At 31.2% G+C, this 22,026-nt stretch overlaps 1 protein-coding gene across 1 annotated transcript in view; it reads right to left on the minus strand.

Annotated features, from left to right (window-relative positions):
- Positions 1-742: 742 nt before the first annotated feature.
- LOC143222171 (forkhead box protein P1-like) overlaps positions 743-22,026 on the minus strand; it is a 201,731-nt gene continuing 180,447 nt past the window's right edge. The window contains exons 9-16 of the mRNA XM_076448248.1: positions 19,967-20,288; positions 15,911-15,985; positions 11,509-11,585; positions 10,985-11,086; positions 9,565-9,698; positions 7,380-7,494; positions 4,807-4,979; positions 743-4,099 (exon numbers count right to left, since the gene is read on the minus strand). Of these exons, the coding sequence (XP_076304363.1) occupies positions 3,901-4,099; positions 4,807-4,979; positions 7,380-7,494; positions 9,565-9,698; positions 10,985-11,086; positions 11,509-11,585; positions 15,911-15,985; positions 19,967-20,288 (1,197 nt within the window). The 3' untranslated portion in view covers positions 743-3,900. The remainder of the gene's footprint in view (positions 4,100-4,806; positions 4,980-7,379; positions 7,495-9,564; positions 9,699-10,984; positions 11,087-11,508; positions 11,586-15,910; positions 15,986-19,966; positions 20,289-22,026) is intronic.

The following is a 22,026-nucleotide window of genomic DNA, read 5'->3' on the forward strand; positions in this document are numbered from 1 at the left end:
ATAGACTAGTTGGAAAGTACACAATTTAATCGACAGATTACAAATTTACTAGTTTTACTAATGCATATACTTAAGGCATGGGAGCTAATTAATTGATTATGGATTATCGCCGAAAACTTAACTATGAACATTTCCAGCCACCGATCTTTGGTTTTATATATAAATATAGGTTTGTTTGTTTTTTAATTTCACGCAAAGCTACTCGAGGGCTATCTGCGCTAGCCGTCCGTAAGTTAGCAGTGTAAGACTAGAGGGAAGATAGCTAGTCATCACTACCCACCGTCAACTCTTGGGCTACTCTTTTACCAACGAATAGTGGAATTGATTGTGACTTTATAACGGTCCCACAGCTGAAAGAGCGAGCATGTTTAGTGTGACGGGGATTCAAACTCGCGACCCTCGGATTACTAGTCGAGTATCTTAAACACATGGCCGCGCCGGCCCAGGTTTTATAAATAAATATTATTTCAATACTGTTATGCATTTGAGTTGGATATTTTACTTAAAACCAGAGAGGGTTAAGGAATGTATAATTCAATTAGGTCTAAAAAAGTAGTTTTTCATTGCATATGTTGCTGAATCTAAAATAAACTTAAAATAATTTACAAATATTGTTATAACTTTTTACTTTAAGTTAAGAAAAACTTTTAGCTGTTACAATAAATAAAAGTCATTATGTCCAAAAGCACCGTTTTTTTTTTTTAAATCTAGTGTTGAACCATAAACATCAAACATAAAATCGTTGCTATTTCACCTGCTTTATTTTTGGTCCATTTAACCAGGTTTTACAGTAAGCTTTCACCTGAAACAGGGACTCTAGTAGTACACAGTACATTGGCTTGTGCCGTAGCTAAACCAAAAGTCATAGTGGAAAGTTATTGCTGTAAGAGTTACATGACCAGTTAAACATCCAGCATCCCTCTTAACCCTTTGGACACAAATTTACTATACACGTAACAAACTGGTCCATAGTAGAAGGAGAGATTTGGCTTGATGATATAAATATGTAAAAAATACTACAGGAACCTTGCTAGGACTAGATTGCCATACTTCAGTAAATACAATGACATACTTCAAACTATATGAAAATGGAAACTTCCCCATAGTGCTCTGGGAAGTTCTGCTTCATTTTCATTACACAGAATATCTCAGGAGCCCTTACAAGTTGAAAACAAGGGATAAAAAGATTGGTTAAAATCACTTGCATATAACACAGTGAAAACAGGTAACAGTCATATTATAGTGCAAACTACAAAAATACTATATGTTTTACCAGTCTAGAATACACACAGTTATTGTACAAATACTGACAAGTTGCTTCAATATTATAGAAAGATTAATTTAAAAAATGGAAATTAAATGTTAAGTAGTTTTTAATACAAAAGAAACCAAATAAAGTTATATAAATGAATCACCAATCCTATTTCTCTAAAGCAGTACAAAAAAGGAAAAAGTACAATTTGAAAAATGTTCTAATCCTCTGACAATATCATGCCTCTTCATGGGATTTTCTGCTGTTAATTGATAAATAATTTCCATCTTCAAGGACCAAAAAGAGATGAAAGCATTTAAAGGAAACTTGGTTTTTTAATTATATAATTATCATGAAGATTTTTATCTCAGGTATGCTTCTGGTGAGAAAAATGATAAAACAAAATATCAGCTGAAAAATCAATTAATAATAGCTTCAATTTTCTGAATCATCATAAAATTTTCACAATTGAGTGTGTCACATTTTTACAAAATATTTAACTCCTGATTAATGATGAACTATTGGATCAAACCCATAACAAGAAATTACATAAAATATCATATGGCACTGCAATCAATAAAATATTTTTAAAGCTTTTACTGAGTAAACAAGATAAGCACATAATTTTAGATCATAACCTAAAATAAATAACAGAAGATACGAAGTCTCAGAAGTGTCTTCTCTTTTATATGCCTCTTTTAAGAACATAAATGTCTTGATTACAAGTTTTGGTTTTCCTAGTACTATATTTTACATAAATATTTATGTTTGAACTTCAGAGATTTTTTTGTTTTTTTATATTTCACAACCAAATCACATAAATAAAAAAGTTATGAAAATAACACGAGTTTTTTTAATATAACGTATAAATGACAGAAAAATTACATGAAAAATCAAAGTCATTAACCAAATTAGTGTTCCTCTGGATGGTTTATATTTTTCGTATTACCAAATAAATAAGAGTGATAAAAGATAATCAAATCTCTATCAAGAAACTTAAACACTCAAATGGCCAAAAAAATAGGATATACTTAGGATTCATATATTTTAGTTTTTAAAAGTAGAAGCAGATTTAAGGAATGTGATGTGTTGCAGATTTTTATAATTACTAATTAATGATCATCAAAACACAATTTTATTGCTTAGAGTAAGAGAGAATTTATAAAAATACTCAGAGAAATTAATACGAGTTAGCAGATGAAATATACACCAATATAAAAACATATAATTTAGCTACAAGTTATGCAGTTAATAAAAACAAAATGCAGATTGTGCGCATCCTAAGATATCCCCAAAGCTTGGAACATTAACAGTAGATAACTGAAAATAAAAGCTTTTTTGTGACCATTACAACAGTACGTTGCATCAGCATTATGTAATATTAATATTTACAGAGAACTGTACTATTTATTTTGTATACACTGGAGGCAGATACACATTTTTGTATTAATACTCACAACAGAGTTATACTCTTTTACATATATCTATGCACATATACAGAGACAAACAAACACAAGTACACACCAAGTACCCATGTTATCTTTTGCCAGAGTTTTGCGGCATTCAAACTGCTTATCTTTCTTATCTCATATTATATTTAGTTCCAGAAAGTTTCATCATAATTTCTGCAAGAGGAAACTCCAATTCTTTTGAATATACTTGTTTCATAAGACTACATTCACCTTCACTGTAATTGTCAATCATGTCAGCATCAAAAGAAAAACATGATGACTTCTAAAATAGACCTTGAAATAGTAAACTTATAATATAAAATGTGCTTGAAACATTTTTATATTTCAAAGTATTTAGTTTAGTGACATAATAATACAAATCGTTTTTTTACATATTAAGAAATAAATAAAATGAATTTCTTTAGTCAAGTATTTAAATAAAGTTAATCAGTGCTATTCAGTTCATTTATTTACATTGCAAGCATTGAATTTGTATAATATAAATGTAAATAATGAGTTTTTTTAATATAATGTATAAATGATAAAAAAATAATATGAAAAATCAAAGTAATTATCCAAATTAGTGTTTCCCTGGATGGTTTATACTTGTAGTATTACCAAACAAAGAGAAGTGGCAAGAGATAATCAAATGATCTTGCTGTAAAAAAATTTTAAACTCTAGACTTGTTATAGAAAAACAGGGTACTCTGGTGAGGCACTAGGACATAAAGATTACTGTTCTAAAGAACGTTCACAAAAACCATTCTACACAATTTTCAGTATTACAGTTAAAGACCACGAGTTATTTCTTGTTTGGTTTAGCTGACAGTTGAACCACACACACTGTTTACAAGGTTTTTCTAGTTTGCTTAAGGTTCAGGGAAATAAATCATGAAGACTTTTTCAGATCAGACAGGAACATTAGTCTCACCTGAGACAGTATCAAGTTTTAGAACATAAGGAACCTTGGCGAGCTGAGGTAAATGTGCTGGGTCTTGTCTAAACAGTTGTTCTAATTATGACAAGACAGCTTGCTCTAGGAGCCAGACACACAAAGTAGAAAGAGAGCATCATCTTAATGCTACACTCTAATATGGCTATATAAAGTTTTCTAAAACATATATACTATCTTTTTTTTTGTGTGTGTTTCTTTATTTGCTGATGATAGCTTTCCAGAATTTGCCCAAAGTTTTTTTCTTACAGGCAAATGGTGGGAGATTTATCTGATACAACATTAGCAGGAATAGATAAATCTTCGGCTTCTTCAATATGTACTGGTATTTCACCTTCCTGGTCATGACCACTGTCTTCAGTGAAATGATGAAACACTGATGATGTTAAACTGTTCTCTCCATTTATAGGTTCTTCCTTGATATGGACATCATTTTTTGTAGGACTAAAATAAATTAAAAATTTATGTCAAATATGGGCAAAAGAATAAAAAAAGACTGTTCTGAAATACACAACTGTCATAATGAGCACTTAAGTTGTTTTTGAGCAAGAAAATTCAAAGAAAGCCAAAAATTTTAAATGGCACAATCTTCCTTAGAAAAATCCTAATGATTTTAGTACAGCAAAGTTAGTTACAATTGTAAGTTCAATCAGCAGATGGCAATCAACGAATGTAGAAATTATATTTTTATCCTCAAGACTTTCTTGAAATGCTTTGTATGTCACCATAAGTACTCAATAGCATTTGGTTAATTCAAAATTTTATTATCACATTGCTAAATAAAACTTAAAAAATTATTTTTAATTGATCATAATACATAGTGAAGGATGAGAGAAACGTTTAAGTAATAATGGCTATGACTAATCACCAGATTAATTTTTTCCTATTGCCAAATTACCACTATAACAGCTTTGTCAAAAGATTAATTAAATTATAAACATACAGCAACCAATGAAAATATAAACATTTTAATATTGTAATATTTATTGTCAACTTACAGTAATAAACATTTATGATTTCAAACTGTAAATTAATAATTACAAATTAAGTATTAAACCTCATTCAATTAGTGAAATAATTTTTGAATCCAGAGTAATTAAAGCCTATAATTTTACTACCAAATCTGATGCACTTTAAATGTAGTGATTTACCTATTTGACCTTTCATAGTTCATGTTTTCATTAACATCCATCAGATAATGATCACCTTCCACAGCTTTGCTCATAGCCAAGGAGAAGCTTGTGGGAGTGAGAGTGGAAGGATTGGTGGTGCCTCCAGGTTTGGAAGTAGACAAAAATGATACATTACTTTCTGCTAATGCTGCCTGAGCAATAAAAAAAAGAGAAGCCTTGAGTACAACTTTTTTTTTAGATGTTCCCAGATGTTGATATTTATATATTTGTAACAGAAAAAAAGTTTATATAGTAAGTAATAATATTAAATGGTTGAAAGAAGTTAATTTCATGTTGCAAGCAACACACAAAGTAATATAAATGATATTTAACTGATATAATAGAGAAATCATAAATTCATACACAGAATATAAATTTATTATACAAATAAAATTACATTATTCATATTATTCAAGTTAAATAAAAAAAAATTATACAGGTTCACTTGAAACTACTTATTTTTGAAAAAAGTAGAAAATATTTTGGTTATTTTAAATTTGTAACATGTAGGAACTAATCAAAGTCAGCCTTAAGTAACTGAGAGGCCAAAAAGCAGAATAGCTTGTGGACTCTCTGTAAGACAGCAAATTCCTCTTTAATATTGTTATGGTTTTATTTACCATTCATTTATTATTCCTTCTATTTTTTAGTTAAACTATAAAGTTTTAGTTATATTAAAGTGTTAACTCACTTTCTAGCATATTGAATTTGAGTACACTGATTGTAGGAAATTAACACAAGCTTCCCCTAGCAGTGATGTATAGATATTAATACTATGAAAGATTATGCAAGTTAGCTATTTATATGAGAGGTACCCCTATCGTTTAAACACCAAAAAACGTTTCCTTGAGCTTAAATGAGTTAGTTTACTAGATATAGTTAAAACAAATTATTGTTCATTGTTGCCCGATATTGTTATTGATTGTGAAATGGTTTAATTTTGGAATTAGTCTTTTCTTCAGTTTTTTCCAAATTCCTTTATTTATTGAAATAATTAGTAACATTAATATTTATATCATATTGTTCATTAACATTAGTATCAAGTCCTGATTAAACATGTATTTATTAACTTGTTTGATTTTGTAAGTTATAAACTTTGTATTCAAACTGTTTGAAAATTTTATTTTAGATTTATGTTTTAAAATTTTAGCAAGTTCTTTTTCTTCCTTGATCCTGGTTGTAGTAGCACTTTGTTTTAGTGCCTTACACTTCTATAAATCAAGTAAAAATTACTCAGAAATACATGTTGTCACAATATCAGCACAGAGTGGTTAGTCAAAAGGTACCATCTACCTTTTGTATTAGGCAACTATAAACTTAGAACATTCTGGGATAACATGGGACCTGCTGGTCCATCTTGATTGTTCCACACTCTAAACTAAATTAACTCAATGAAAAAAAACATGAAAAAAACAAAAACAAAGACAGCCTTTATCACTCACATACTTATCAAGCTTTTTCTTAAATTCATTTAAATTTACTGACTCTACAACATCTGAAGACAACCCATTTCAAAGGCCAACCACCCTGTTAGAGAAATTAAATTGTCTTAGTAGAAGATGGCTCCTACCCTACCAAAATTCATACTTGTGTCCCTTGTTCCTAACTCCAGATTAAAGCATGGGCTTACTGAGCTGAAGCCCAGGGCCTCACACTAGTTAGGAGCCTCAAGCTATGAGTATAAATGTATTGCATATAAAAGTTCTGTCTCACGGGGGCCTCTAGAAGTTGAAAAGCCTGATCCTACTATCCTTGCTGATAAATATAAAAAAGATGATACAGTAACACTATCAATTCCCTTTACAATCTTAAACTCCTTAATCAGATCTCTTTTAACTTTTCTTTTTTTCAAGAAAAGACAATTTGAGATCTCGGCCTCTCCTCCTAAGACAACTCTTCCATCCCAGGCACCAATTTAGTAGCCCTTCACTGAGCTCTTTACAACAATTTAAAACACAATATTTCAAATAGGGACAATCAAATTATAACCTCCTCAAACTTGTACACAATACTTCTATAGATACAACCTAAAATCTTATTTGCCCTACCACTGGCAACACCACACTACTTGGAATGGCTTTGGAGACTGATTGACAACTTTTACACCAATATCCTTTTCTTTCATGACACTTATTTCTATCCAAATTATACTTAATTCAGATTATGATAAACCACATGCATTATCTTGCATTTGTTATAATTAAAACTCATCTGTCATTTATTTGCTCAACTCAATAAATTATCTAAAACCTTTTGTAAACCAACAGCATCCTCTTCAAAGCTAGCAAACCCAATACCTTAATATCATCTGCAAGTATAAGTAACTTATTGTGTATTCCTTTATCTACATCTAAGACTTAACTCTGGAATTAATAAGACAATCTTCTGAAGCTGTATATTAATTTAAGTAAAGTTTAAATAAATCATTTTAGCCTTTTTGTGTGTGTATGTGTATACATGTATTTTTTTCTTCTTAATTTACTATTTTGCCATGTAAAAATAAGTAAAATTGTAAATTTTTTGTTTGGATATAAAAATTTTAGAACTCCCACCTGTATTGAAGCTGTGAAATTTTCACCACATAAACCAGGATTTGGCTGTAGTGTTGGACTCTTATAGCCATGAGAAGGAGCTTGTGTGATGGTAGTTTGGGGTCCTATTTGCACACTAAATAGAAGATAACATGACACTGCAAACTCATGATTTGGGAATGCACCCACAACAAATTATATATGTTTCTGAAATCTTTAAGTAAAGAAAAAAACAACAAAAACAATTATCTAATTTTAAATTTATCTGGGGTATTTATTCTTGAACTTGAAGTCACATAATACACATACTGGTGTGTTTTGAATGTTGTTTATGAATGAAAAAATAATAGTTAAAAATCTCAAATAGTCTGTTAAAATTAATCAGTTCCATGGACTTCCTTTTCTACATAATGTCAATCCATTAACAATCTTAAAAAAATTTCATATGTATATTGAACTCTTTAGTTATGTTTTTACTGCTACATATACCTTTGTAAAAAAAAAACTTGCATTTTCCAAAAATAATAATTAACCCCATTCTAAAGGAAAATAATTGTACTATCTCAAATAAGTTTAGTAATACTATGTGTACTTCATATATAAGGAAAAATCTGTTTCATTTCTTGTTTTTCACCAGAATAGAATTCAGATGAAAACTGAAATAATGTTTTACCATATTTTAAGTTTAAAATATGAAGCTCATAACTTCTATAAGAAATATTTTCAAATTTTTTTCAAAATCTTAATAAAAAAATATAAAATGCAAACTGCAAAGTACTCTAAAGGTACTTTTTATTGAAAATGTTAAACCTCTTATTTGTTTCATCCTTTTTATTTTGAAAATACTCTCACTAAAACAAGTTTCTTAGTAGTATGTTTATTTAGGATACCATTATGATTTTGAATTAGGGAACGAGTAATTTCCATTTAGATATATGAAAATTCTAAAGAAAAATTTTATTGTTAAGACTTTAATAAATGTATGATTTGATCACTTCTGCTTTATTTAAATGTTCATTAATATCAATAAAATATATTGAACATTCAACTATAGGAGTAAGAATACATAACAAAAAAAATCATGACTTTAAATGAATCATTAAAAATTTTATAGGCTAAAGGCTTTCTTTAAAAATAAGTTGCAATACTAAATAAAAGTAAGTTATAAGATGCAAGTTATCTACACATTATGCATATTACCTCTACATCAGGAAAATGTGTCATAGATATGCATCACCAAAAAGCCTATACCATCTGAACTAGCTAAAAATTTCCATATTAAGACTTCTAACACAGAAATTCGTTGACAGAAGAATAGTGAAGTAGGAAGAAACAGAAGTGAAAATTGAAATTGTTTGGGTTTGTAAGAGTTAAATTTAGAATAAATAAAAAACCACACCAAAAAGTTTAATAATGGGTTTTTAAAATTATGATTAGATAAGGAGTCTTCAACTGTGCTTTAAAAAAAATGAGATAAAGCTTTCATAAACAAAGAGAAATATATTAATATTGTTTACAACTATTACATTGGCAATATTGAGGTAACAGTACATACATGCTTTGATATATGTATGGTTATAACCAACTCATGCACTTTTAAGCAAAAGAAATACAATTGATAACATGCTGAGAAAACAGAAAAAGGTAGGCTTACTGTGTGGACAGGGTGTGGTTAAGTTCAGGGAGTTTTCTAGGCCGGCCACGACTCAAGCGTCGTCTCTTTATAAACTCACTGTCATCCACTTCCCAGAAGGACCCGAAGTCATCTTCGAACCGCAGAAAGCACTTATGTAGCGAGAGATTGGTGCGTATTGCATTCTGTGCAGAGACGGGAAGGAAATGCAGGACACAAAAGGAAAGAAAAGGACAAGGGCAAGGTTATAAGTGCAAAAAAGGAGACATGCAACAAAGTTGAATGTTAAGAAATAAGCAGTTCATTATTAGAATTAAGAAATGTACATCCAAATAACAAGAAGCAAAATGCAAACAAAAATAGCATTAACCAAGTTAATCATGAGCCATGAGAGAAAAGTATAAGATGCAAGTTACAATATCAAAAAAAAAATTAAAAAATCAATACATATATCAAAAGATAATGAATGAAAGGAGCAAGAAGGAAGGGACATGGGAAAGAGAAAGAGAAAAATATGTTATAAAGTATGTCATAAAAGACTCTGGAAATCTTTAAGATTTAAAATTCACATACCCTGCAATACGTTCCTGAATTCTTTGGGGCCGTCGTTTGTAGAACTCTAGTTCATCCACTGTCCATACTGCCCCTTTAACATTCTCGACACGCCTAAAACATTTGTGAAGGCTAAGGTTGTGACGCACTGCATTCTACCAAAATAATGAAGAGAAATATTTCAAGGTTTTCAACATGCTGCTGCTGGAACCATATGTGTACCCTGACTGCACAGTGTAGTCAAAACTCAATACATTTTAATTGTAAGTTTGATAAAAATTTAGTGTATATTTTACTGAAACTGAATTCAATATTGACCATTCTTGAACCAAAATACAAGGCACTAGTCAATTTGTATGTAATTAAGTAATGAAAAATGAAAAAAAAAAGTTACATAAATTACATATGATGATGATTAATGCATTGTGAACAACATCAAATCATGTTGGCAGTGCAATAAAAAAAGCTAGTTTCATTGCTTTCTTTACAAAATATTTGAATAAAGTATACATATATACAAATTAATAAAGTATTAAATAACAATTACTTCTAAAAAGTAAAGAATTTATTAGAGCTATGAGCAAAACTAAGGAAAATATTCACAACCTGATTTGTAAAATGGGAAAAACACTGGTGAACTTGGAGTATAAATATTTAGAATTTAAAACCTGGTTTATCTAATGTTTATTTTCTGAAGAATCCAAACATTATAAATTATTAAATAAAGATAACATTTAATAATCAAGATATATAAATATAATATAGTGTGCGTGTGTATTAAATATTGACAGTTAAAAAAAGCTTAAAGCTAAAATAACACAATATTTATTAAATTCATTATAAACGTTTGTTTGATATAACACAAAGTCAGTAAAATTTGGTCAACTGAGAGTCAACTTTTTGTTACAAAAAACTAAGAATTTACTAACTTTAGATTAAATACTATATAAATTAGGCCAGAAACGTTTTCTGTGCAGCTTAGTTGTTATTTGATTACAATGACTATCTAGAAAGGTCTAACAATGTTAGTGTAAAAGATCAACTGTTAGGAAATGTACATGGAGAGCTAAGTAAATATTAAAACACACTGTGAAATAGAAGCATCCATTATATATATAGATGTGTGTCAAGTACTTAATGGCAGTTTTTTATTTCACAACACTAACAGAGTATATATTTATTCTATTGCATTTTCTCATCAACAAAATACTTCACTTGTCCTTCTTAAGAAAAAAATCATCTGCTAAACAAAAAACATTAGAACTGTCAATATTTAAATAGTACACACACACACGTCATAAATTTAAATATATCTTCCTAAGTAACCTAGACTCAGCATTACTTAATATAAAACCTGTCTACACAAAAATATTATTTCACTTAACAAAAACTATCCACATTCCAATTACAATCATTTCCAAAATTAATTAAAGCACTTTACCTTCCAAGTAGCTGCATTTCTTCTGAAGTAACAGAATGTGTTTTGAAACCAGCAGTATATTTCATTCAAAGTCAACTGTTTCTCATGAGATTCAATAATAGCCTAAAAAATGATGTTGATGGTTACGCTGTTTTGTAAATTTTATATACAGATGTACTTCATATTATATGAAACTTGTATAAAATTAATAAAAATAAAGTGATTGTAAAATTTTGGTCTCTAGCTATGTACAAATAAATTACTGCACTGCAAAAATAAATTAATGGGTTAATCAAAGTTTTTTTTCTGAAATAACACAAACAGATTAATAGTTGAATGTTGGACTGATGAAACTAATATTTTAAATACAGATCTCTAAAACTCAAATGGTAACTTGAATAGAATAAGAAAAAGGATACTTTTTAGGCATAATCCAAAGAAATCCATTTATTTGCATCCTGTGTGACTAACAAAATAAAACATGTTGATTTTATCTTCAGTAATTAAGTACACTATACTTTAAAAAATAAATTTTTTTTTCTGACCTGTCTAATCAAAGATGCATATGTAAATGGTGGTCTGACATCAGCATTTTTGTAAAATTCTCGGTTTCTTTGAATTTCTGAAATACAGTATAAAATTTCAGAAAGAATTATATTTATAGATATTTCAAGAATACATTATTACATGTTGAGAAACATTTAGAGCCTAGCTTGGGTCTTTTAACAAGTATATTTTATTTCAGAAATAATCTAAGATTATCACAATTTCAATGTACATGTATAAATATTTAGTAATTAATGTTTTGTTTTTATTTAGAGTACACATATATTTTGTAATTTAAACAGTTCTGTAAAAAAAATAATATTGATGAAGAAATGGTTGCACAAAAGGACTGTTACCACATTAGAAAAGTCCACTGGGGAACTCCAGAAACCTAGATTCTTTAACACCTCCATACCACCGATAATTATTAGTTATTGTAGTTTGAAACAACATTTTTGCTTCTACTATTGTCTAATTACATGTTAAAGAGAAATAACGTATTATCTAAAGCAGGGGTTTCCAACCTTTTGGCACTCGTGACTCCTAACCTAAAAGTTTGAAACCCATGTGACCCCCTATTTAGGACTTACTATGAGCAGCTTAATTTTTCTTTTATTTTCTGTGAAGGAGAGGGAAAGAAACATCTAAAAAAAATATTTAAAAATTCTGTAATTATTTATTAGCAAATTAAATCACATTGGTCCAACCTGAATTTACAAAAAGAACATATTTCTTAAAATAATATTAACATAGGTTTGAACAGCTATCCAACCCAGCTAGTGAGATGTCTGATGTTGCATTTCAGCAGCAAGCTTTGAAATTCGTGGTCGAGCGTTTGTTAGAGCCAGTCTCATGCCATCTCCAACATCCAATCTGTTCCTATTCTTTGTTTCTACATTGACAAGAGTGGAAAATCCTGCCTCACACAAGTAGGTAGAAGCAAATGGAACAAGGACACGTAAAGCTATCATGCTGACTTTGGAGTATGACTGATACATAGCGCACCAGAACTGAGTGTCAGATTTCACCTTGAAGAGATCACGAGCTGAAGAGTCGTTCCTTAGATCCAGAAATTCATCTTGGATATCATATGGGATGCTGGATACATCAAGTTCAGTACAAAATGGGTTTCTTATCAGGGCCTCCTGTTCCTGTGATAGATCAGGGAAGTAACGTTCGACTTCCTTTTCTAGAGACTGAAGATGTTCGGTAATCTCATCCTTGAGGAACTGATCCAGTTGGATCTGAGACTCATCCGTCACTCCATAAAGTTTTTCAAACATAGCGATGTTTCCAAGATTGGTTTTCCGACGCCAGTTCTGCAGTTTGGAAACAAAGGCCCGAAAACTATCTTGAAAAAGGAGAACATGTGTTTCCCTTCCTTGAAGCTTCAAATTGAGCTTGTTCAGCTGGTCAAAAATGTCGGCTAGGTACGCAAACCTTTTATTCCATGCTTCATCTTTGAAGTGAGCTACAAGATCTTTCCTTTCTTGAGTCTCCAGGAATAGCTTTATTTCATCTTTCATTTCAGAGACACGATTAATAACGTTTTCTTTCAATAACCAACATACTGCTGTGTAGAAGAGAAGGACTTCGTGGTCAGCATTCATGTCTTTGCATAGTTCTTTGAATAGGCGAGTGTTGAGTGCTCGAGTCTTCACATAATTTTCAATTTTGAATACAGATTCAAGCACTTCCTGCAGAGAGGCAGGGAGAGTCTTACTGGCGAGAGCATATCGGTGAATCATGCAATGGATGCCCTTTGCTTGAGGTGCTAGCTTCTTCACTCTCGACTGGAATCCTGATTTCGATCCCAGCATAGCCGGTGCCCCATCCGTACAAACCACACACACGTTTTCCCATTGAAGATCTTCGTCTTGAAAAAAAGTTGAAACTTTTTCCATGACATCATCAGCTTTTGTTGTGGTTTCAAGTGCACTGCAGAATAAGAATTCGTCTTTAATGTCACCTGAATTAATGTATCTCACGAAGTCAAGTAACTGAGAACATGAACTTACATCTGTTGACTCGTCGAGCTGAAAGGAGAACAAAGGTGAACCCTTGATTTCAGTCAAAACCTGTTCCTTCACATCCATAGACATTTTAGAAATGCGCCTCTGTATAGTATTATTTGACAGGGATACTTGCTGCATCTTCTTTGCACTGGCTTCTCCAAGAATAAGATTTACTGTTTTCATCATGCAGGGTTTAAGAAGTGTTTCTCCAATCGTGTGAGGCTTTTTTTGTTTTGCAATTTCGAATGCAATCTCATATGAAGCTTCCACTACGGCTGCACTCTGCTGCTGAAACGACCCACTTCTATTGATTCTTTGGCTTTTAAGACACCGTTCATGCCGTTTGAAGAAATCCAAACCTTTCTTTGCGTGTTCTGGATGTTTCATCTCGAGATGACGCTTGAGTTTTGATGGTTTCATTGACTCTGCACTCAGGACAGCATGGCACAAAACACACTGTGGTTTCTCGATGCCGTCGTTGGCGAGCACAATGGTGAAGCCAATGTTGAGGTAGCATTCTGAGTATCTGCGCCGTTTAGCCATGGACACAACTCACCTCTACTGCTTACTTATCTCCTTGTTAAAATAAAATAAAAATGTTGAATAATGAACGCTTTGGCAACTGTAGATCTTACACTGACTACTTGTGGGGGGTACAGGTAGAGTAATGATGGGGTAAGTATTGGGAGGGAAGGGAGCGTGGCCAGTCGCGCGATTCGTCATCCACCAATCAGCAACGGACATGTGACTCACGTGTCGACAGCGAGCACACACACACTTAATCACAGCTAAACAGACACACAAGCATACGTACATGCGCGTGCACTCACATACTCGCTACTCACTAGTACACACATACATACAGTTGCAGACACATACACATTCAAACAGGCACGCATACATACACGCATAATATCACCTAATGACATTGAACTAACGTAGCACACGTTTTGCTTTGCACTGAAAGAAAAAAATGTAATTGATGAAATAAAATTAATGTTATCCCAAGCTACTTCTAACAAGGCTACGCGACTCCCCTGCCAAGGCTTCGCTACCCCCTAGGTGGTCGCGACCCACCGGGTGGGAACCCCTGATCTAAAGTTAACTATTAAAAAGGTTAAGTATCAATAACTATATACTGCTTTGCTTATACGAATTCCATCACATTAATTATTAAAATTTTACTGTAAAAAAAAAAAGATTAGGAAAGTTATTGCTAGTAAGTATATAAGAGGGTAAGAAAAATTCTAGAATGATCAAGTCTATAGTATGTTTAATTTTTCACAAGGCCTTTCATGTGATAAAATTAATGCAGGTATCTTAATTTATGTTTCACCTTATCACTGACAAGATCAGTAACTGGAAGATTAACAAGACCAAACTCTAGTTTAAAAATTACAATTACCTTAATATGAAAACAAATCACTTCATTGGGTATTTTAGTATGCGTCCAATCTAGTATTTCCAAGTGAAAATAAACAAATAATGCCAAGAGCAGATGTAAAATCAATATTTATTTATTTTTTGGGCTTGCTTTGACAGAATTTTTAAATTTTATGTCCAGAATATTAATTTAATAGTTATGTTTTGTGTTTATTTAGTGATTAGGAATATTTTATTACAAATTATAGCTTTTACAATAAATAAAATTTGTAATTTGAACAGGTATAACACTCCAATCATTCTCAAAGACTTGATCAATACATCGTACCTGTTCTAAATAAAAAGCTTATTTAGTGTAAAAGCTACAAGTTGTAATAAAGTACAGACATTTATTTGCTGAACTTCTTTTGGTGTAACCTATAGCTGTAATCAGAATATTTATTTGTTGTACTTGTTTTGGCAGAATACAGAACCCCAAAATATTTGTTTCTTGAACATGCTTTCATAGAACTTTTCACTGCAGCCCAGGATAATTATTTGTTGAAGTTGTTTGACAAAACATTTAACTGAGGCTCAAAATGTTTATTTCTTCAATTTGTTTTGATGTAACTTTAAATTGAAGTCCAAATAATCAGTATAAAGGAACATGACTTTTTATATTAATTAATAAATATGATAAATGGAAGACATGTTAAAGTACATCTTATTCAGTATTATTAAAAAGCATAAGAAATTCCATTTTACAGTTAAGGCTACTGTAGAAATCATTCAAAAGCTGTATCATGTAATACTTATCTTTTATTGGCTAAAATATCTATCAAAAATATAATCATAGTTCTGCTATAGTCTATAATTTTAAAATATCCTCTGTTAGTACTGTTGAAGTTTTCATCAATTCAGAGTATCCTCAGAGGGTAACTACTACAGGTCAAAATAAAGAAATTTGTAATATTCTGATCTGGCTTAATAAGATAAAACAATAGAAATGTTTATGTTATCATACCTTCACTAATGTCAAGGTTGGATTTTTCTGCTACTCTTCTTCTCATTGAAGAATCAATTACAGTTCCATCAAAAACTATCAATTATAAATTTAAACTACTATGAACAGATAGAAATATTTCAACATATATTATTAATACAGTAACTAGATTAAAATTAGTGTTGAAATATATTTTCTATACCTAAACCATCTGAAAAAGGACAAAAATCAATGATTTTTACACAACCTCATTACCAACTTATCTTCAAGCTTGAGATTTTTTTTATATTAAAGAATATGAAAATAAATGAATTAAAGTTATAATTTTCATACACTGAAACTGCAATTCTGACATGTGCTTTCTGGCACTGGCATACATAGATATTCTAGTTCAATGTTGCTCTCTACTAGCGAAACTTTTCGCATGCCACCAGCCTTTCGCTCCCACACATCCCTCGATTTAAAGTTTTTAGCTTATTAGTATATGCAAATTACCATGCAACAAAATCCACCAGTAGTAGTGCCACACACCTACGTGACTCCCTCTACACTATTTTACCTATCACTTGAAGTTTAGGCAGAAACGTAAACACCAGTTGAAGGAAAGGTGAAAGTAGTTAGGTTGGCACTTCAGAAGCATTACAAGATTGAGCCACATGCAGTTATAGTTCCTAATTGTGCTACCAGAGGTGTCATCAGAGACGTATTACTAGACCTCCATTACAGGGTACCATGATGTCATAGTTCAAAAAGGTGTCACCAGAAGGTGCAACTAACTTATGGAAGGCAGGTACTAGTAGCACAAAATATAGGTGTTTTAGGGCGCCATGACAGGTGGCCATAAGTCATACAATACCTGCCTCAACAATAATGGAATTATTTAAATGCAAAAACGGCTCGTTTGGGTTGAGAAAATATTTTACATGGAAGAGCGAACAACGTTTCGACCTTCTTCGGTCATCGTCAGGTGACGAATAATAAAATAAATAAAATTATATATTCAAACATCTAAGCACGCCCTCTACATTCCGACACTCAGTTACACAACCCCTTTCAAACATGTAGTCAGCTTCCGGTCAGTTACCTCTTTCTTTGTGAACCTGACGATGACCGAAGAAGGTCGAAACGTTGTTCGCTCTTCTATGTAAAATATTTTCTCAACCCAAACGAGCCGTTTTTGCATTTAAATTTCTCAACAAGTGGGTTTCTCGACATCACTGATTAATAATGGAATTAATTAATATCGTCATATAAAGCACACTTAAAACTAATTAATTGAATAATTTACAATTAATGGCCCCGAAGAGGATTGCTTAACACTAATTTATTTATTAAATCATTTATAATTAATTCCTCATAAAAACTTAACGCTAATTCACCAGTTAATTAAATTTTTTGTCCTAAAAGGGCTCAAGAGATTAAAGATTTTTAGTGATATTATGTAATATTTAATGTAACATGATCACAATTATATACATCTTACCATGCACAAAATACATGTTTGTATATATAAATCACTCTAAAATGGGCAATATCATGCAATACTTAAAACTTTGACTTTGTTTATTTGGTTAAAATTAAGCACAAAGCTACACAATGGGCCATCTGTGTTCTGCTCCCCAGGGATACCGAAACTTGTTTATAGCAGTGCGAGTCCATAGACATACCACTGTGGAGAACTTTGACTTTCGACAACAATCCATATCGTCAATAAAATATTTATTATGCAAGAGAACTCTCACTAATATGACATTATACGACAAAATAATTTACACGTTTTAAAAAGATAGAGAGCTGAAAGAAACATTATATTTCCTTATCATTAATTAGTCCTACAAGGACAGTGCAATAGTTAGAACTTACTTGATGAAGTTACTGAAGATTTTAGTACTATGTTATTACAAATTAATGATAATTTAGCCCCCTAATGGAACAGCGATGACTCTTCAGATTTAAAAGACTAAAATCGGGGTTTCAATTCCCCTCAGATAACCCGATGTGACTTTCCTATAACAAAATACACAGCGCCTTTGTGAAACATGCATAAATTATTTTGTTGTCAAATTAGTATAGTTGTTACCGTGTAATAAATGTTTTATTGACGATGTAAAATGATGTATAAAGTAAAAATATTAATTAGGACGATTTAAACCTACAGTCATATATAGTATGCCCCCGACTGAATAAGATATAGTCCTTTTAGGAGAATAAATGTGATAATTTAGTTATGAAAATATTTAAACAATAAGTTTTATTTATCGTACTGTTCTTGTAGGAATAATTAATAAGGAAATATAATGTGCCTTTTAGGGCTCCACTTTGTAAAATATGCAAGTTATTTTGTTGTATAAAGTAAAATTAGTGAGAGCTTTATTGCATGATAAATGTTTTACTAACAATGTAAATTGATGTATAAAGTTAAAATTATAAATATTGTTTGATACTTCCCATCTTATATTGCGTGAGTTGTAAAATGTATATACTTAGGATCATATCATGTTAAATATTGTTTTTGACATTTTGTTATATCACGGAAAATCTTGAATCACTAAAGTGAGATACAGCCTTTCTAGGACACCGAAATTTAAATGATGAGTTAGTTAAAGCGTTATTTCAGGATAAATTAAATATAAATGATCAATCTCTCGAAACTACTAAAGCTGATAATTTCTTAGTCGAGGACTGCTACCTGAAGCCTGCTGATAGAAAGTTCGAATGTCTGTCGGTGTTTGGGTAAGAAAAGTTCATACCCTGGAGAGTTTTGCTTGTTTGTTTTGAATTTCGCACAAAGCCACTCGAGAGCTATCTGTGGTAGTCGTCCCTAATTTAGCAGTATAAAGACCAGAGGGAAGGCAACTAGTCATCACCACCCACCGCCAACTCTTGGGCTACTCTTTTACCAACGAATAGTGGGATTGACCGTCGCATTATAATGCCCCCACGACCCGCAACCCTCAGATTACGAGTCACACACCTTAACACGCTTGGCCATGCCGGGCCGTAATTTGGTACAAGTCCGATGCCTTATCTAACAGTGAATATTACATCTTGTCACCAATAGAATAATAGTTCATCAAAAATAAATGCTACATTTTGTCACTCATAAGTTAATAATGTAACTATTAATGAATTTTATATTGTATCCATAAGAGAATAGTACTTCATCTAAATATGAATGTTATATATCATTAATAAGAGAGCAATTTTTTATCTGACACTGACTGTTATATTTATTTTCACTAAGAGGCTAATATTTTAACTAAAAGTGAATGTTATATTTTGTTAACAAATTAACTATACTTCACCAAATAATGGATGTTTCATTTTGTTATTAGAGAATAATACTTTATCTAACTATGAATTTTATATATTGTTAATAAGAGAGCACTACTTTAACTGACAATGAATATTATATTTTGTCATTAAGAGGCCAATACATTACTTAATAATGTTAATAAGAAAACCATACTTTCTGTAACAACTAGTGTTATATTTCATTAATAAGAGAGCTGTACTTTATTTAACAACCAAAGTGGAAGATAATACAGTACATACCTTGGCCATACAAAATTGATCATATTTGGCTCTCAAAGAATTGAAAAAGTGTCCTTATATCCTAAGTTATCGATGGACACTAACCATTTTGGTAGAACAATTAAGATTCATATTCTACATATTTTCACCAAGTTTCATCAAAATCCAACCATTTTTGACTGAGTTATAGAGCAAAAATTGTGTGAAAAATTGGTCCTCATATTAACAGATAAGACATTTTTGGATATTCCTAACCTTGCTGTAACCTTGTTAATAAGAGAGCAATATCTTGTCAAATAATGAAGGTTATATTTTGCTCCTAACAGAGCCATACCTTACCTAACAGTAAATGTAATATTTTTTCAAAAAGAAGTCAATACTTTACTTAACAATTAAACTACATGTTGTTAATAAGAGAATAACAGTTCATCTTACAATTAATTTTATTTTGTCATTAGAATACTAATACTGTACCTAACAATGATAAACCACAATCAACATGATAATGAATCTATACCATGAAAAAATATGATGTCACTATACCTGCCAATGAAGGGCATCCTTTATCACTAAGACGTCGTCGAATTGGACCAATAGCAGTAGGGCTGGAAGGATGCAAAGGGATAGAATTTGTTGGAATAAGCCTTGATGGTACTGTCATCAAGGGTGAAGTGTTGGCCATTGTTGTCAAGGCAACACTGAGTAGTCTAGCAGGGGAAGATACTGATACAGATGGCAGAGAATGTTGTGATGTGGGTATTGGTTTAGTGAGGGAAGGGAAAAGACCACCAGAGGTGCACACTGATGTAATTGGAAAAGATAACTGTGGTGATGTGGATGTTGGTTTGGAGAGTGGAGGCAAGGCCTGTTTGAGAATGTTAATATATTAACTGTGACACTGCTTTGCCAACCAAGATCAACTTAGTTAAAAGTATTGACTAAGCATTAGATGAACTTGAATTACACTAAGATATCAATATTTTGTTAACAAAAGAACTACTTGAACTACACTGGTTAGGTAACACTAATGACTTGATTTCATGAATGCCTTGCTGCAATAACAAATTAATTATAATTTTATTAATAATTTCATTTGAAAATTTAATTTTTATAATATGCATTGTATAAAATAAGATTAATTTAAAGTTAAATAACCATATTATTTCAAGCTGCAAGATATTTTAAATAAGAAAAATCACAATGTTTACATTAAGGTAAAGAAATTAATTAAGCACATTGTAAATTGTATTGCAATAGACTAACGATGATATAAATATAACATAATTAGGTATTAAACAAACTGTGACTCAAGCAATGATTAAATATTTTTACAATTCCTCTTATATCTCATCAAGTCATGGTTCATTTTTTTTTCCAAAAAAATGGGCCAAAGGCTACTTGGAGGGGTCACCTGTTTTAACCACTTACACCTTTATATAGTAGTGTCTTGTCTGTGAATATACTAAAATAACATTACATAAGGGATACTTAATGTTGTAATAAAATGTGTGCATGCTATGAATTATGATACACATTATGCACTCTGGAGGCTACAGTACAGCATGACATGTAAACTTCAAAAGCAATACATAAAAACTTGTTACTCTTTTAATTATGATATCAAATGAATATGCATCCTCATTTGTCCTGATTTTTTCTTTCTTTTCTAGAAATATATGTTTTGTCTCAAAAATACATATGGTATTTTCTGGAGAATTTTGTTTCAAAGATCAGAAGTAATCAACCCTGATGCTGACATTCCACTTTACTTAATACCTCCTCTACATTTCCCTGATGTCTTAATGAAACCTATACCCTTGCTCTTTGTGGATGACACCAAGATTTTAAGGGAAATAATCAAAATGTGAGTGTAAGAAACGAATCTCAAGCTCATGTTACAACCCAACTTTTTGAATTTATCAAGCATGTTATTAACAATATTTTCATTATTTAGGTCCTTGTTGTTTTTTAAAAATTTGTCAATAACACCTTTAAATGCAATCCATGTTTCTTTTTCAACTGCCATTTTACACTGTTCATCTGGATGGAATTTCCTAATTTGAGGCCCAACAAAAATCCCTTCTTTAAGTTTTGCTCCTGAAAGAGCTGGGAATTGCCAATATAAATATTGAAACAATTGCTAAGTTCTCCTGATAAACTGCTTCATTAAGCCCAATTTTGTGTTAAGTGGAGGTAATAAGACTTTCTTTGTATCAACCAAATTTTTATGTTTAATGATTTTCAGTCCTGGTATCAGGCTGACTCAGTGTAGATATTGCTTCTTTATCCAGTGCTGATTTCATGGAGCTTTGTATAAACGAATTGTTGACCCATCAACATACAAATGACTTTTAAATCTCCACAAAATAGCCAACCATGATCTTTATATTTGACCTTGTTAAGAATAAGTTTGAGGTTTTTATACTTTTCTTTCAAGTGAACTGAATGAACAATAGGAACAGGTGTATATATGTTACCATTGTGAAGGAGAACACCTTTTAGACTTCATTTGGAGGAATCAATGAACAATTGTCATTCATTTAGTTGAAAGATAACAGCTCCTAGCAGAATTAATTCAATAATATTGTTGCATTAACCAGTGA

This window comes from Tachypleus tridentatus, chromosome 8 (assembly GCF_004210375.1).
Source record: "Tachypleus tridentatus isolate NWPU-2018 chromosome 8, ASM421037v1, whole genome shotgun sequence".
NCBI classification, from domain to species: Eukaryota; Metazoa; Arthropoda; class Merostomata; order Xiphosura; family Limulidae; genus Tachypleus; species Tachypleus tridentatus.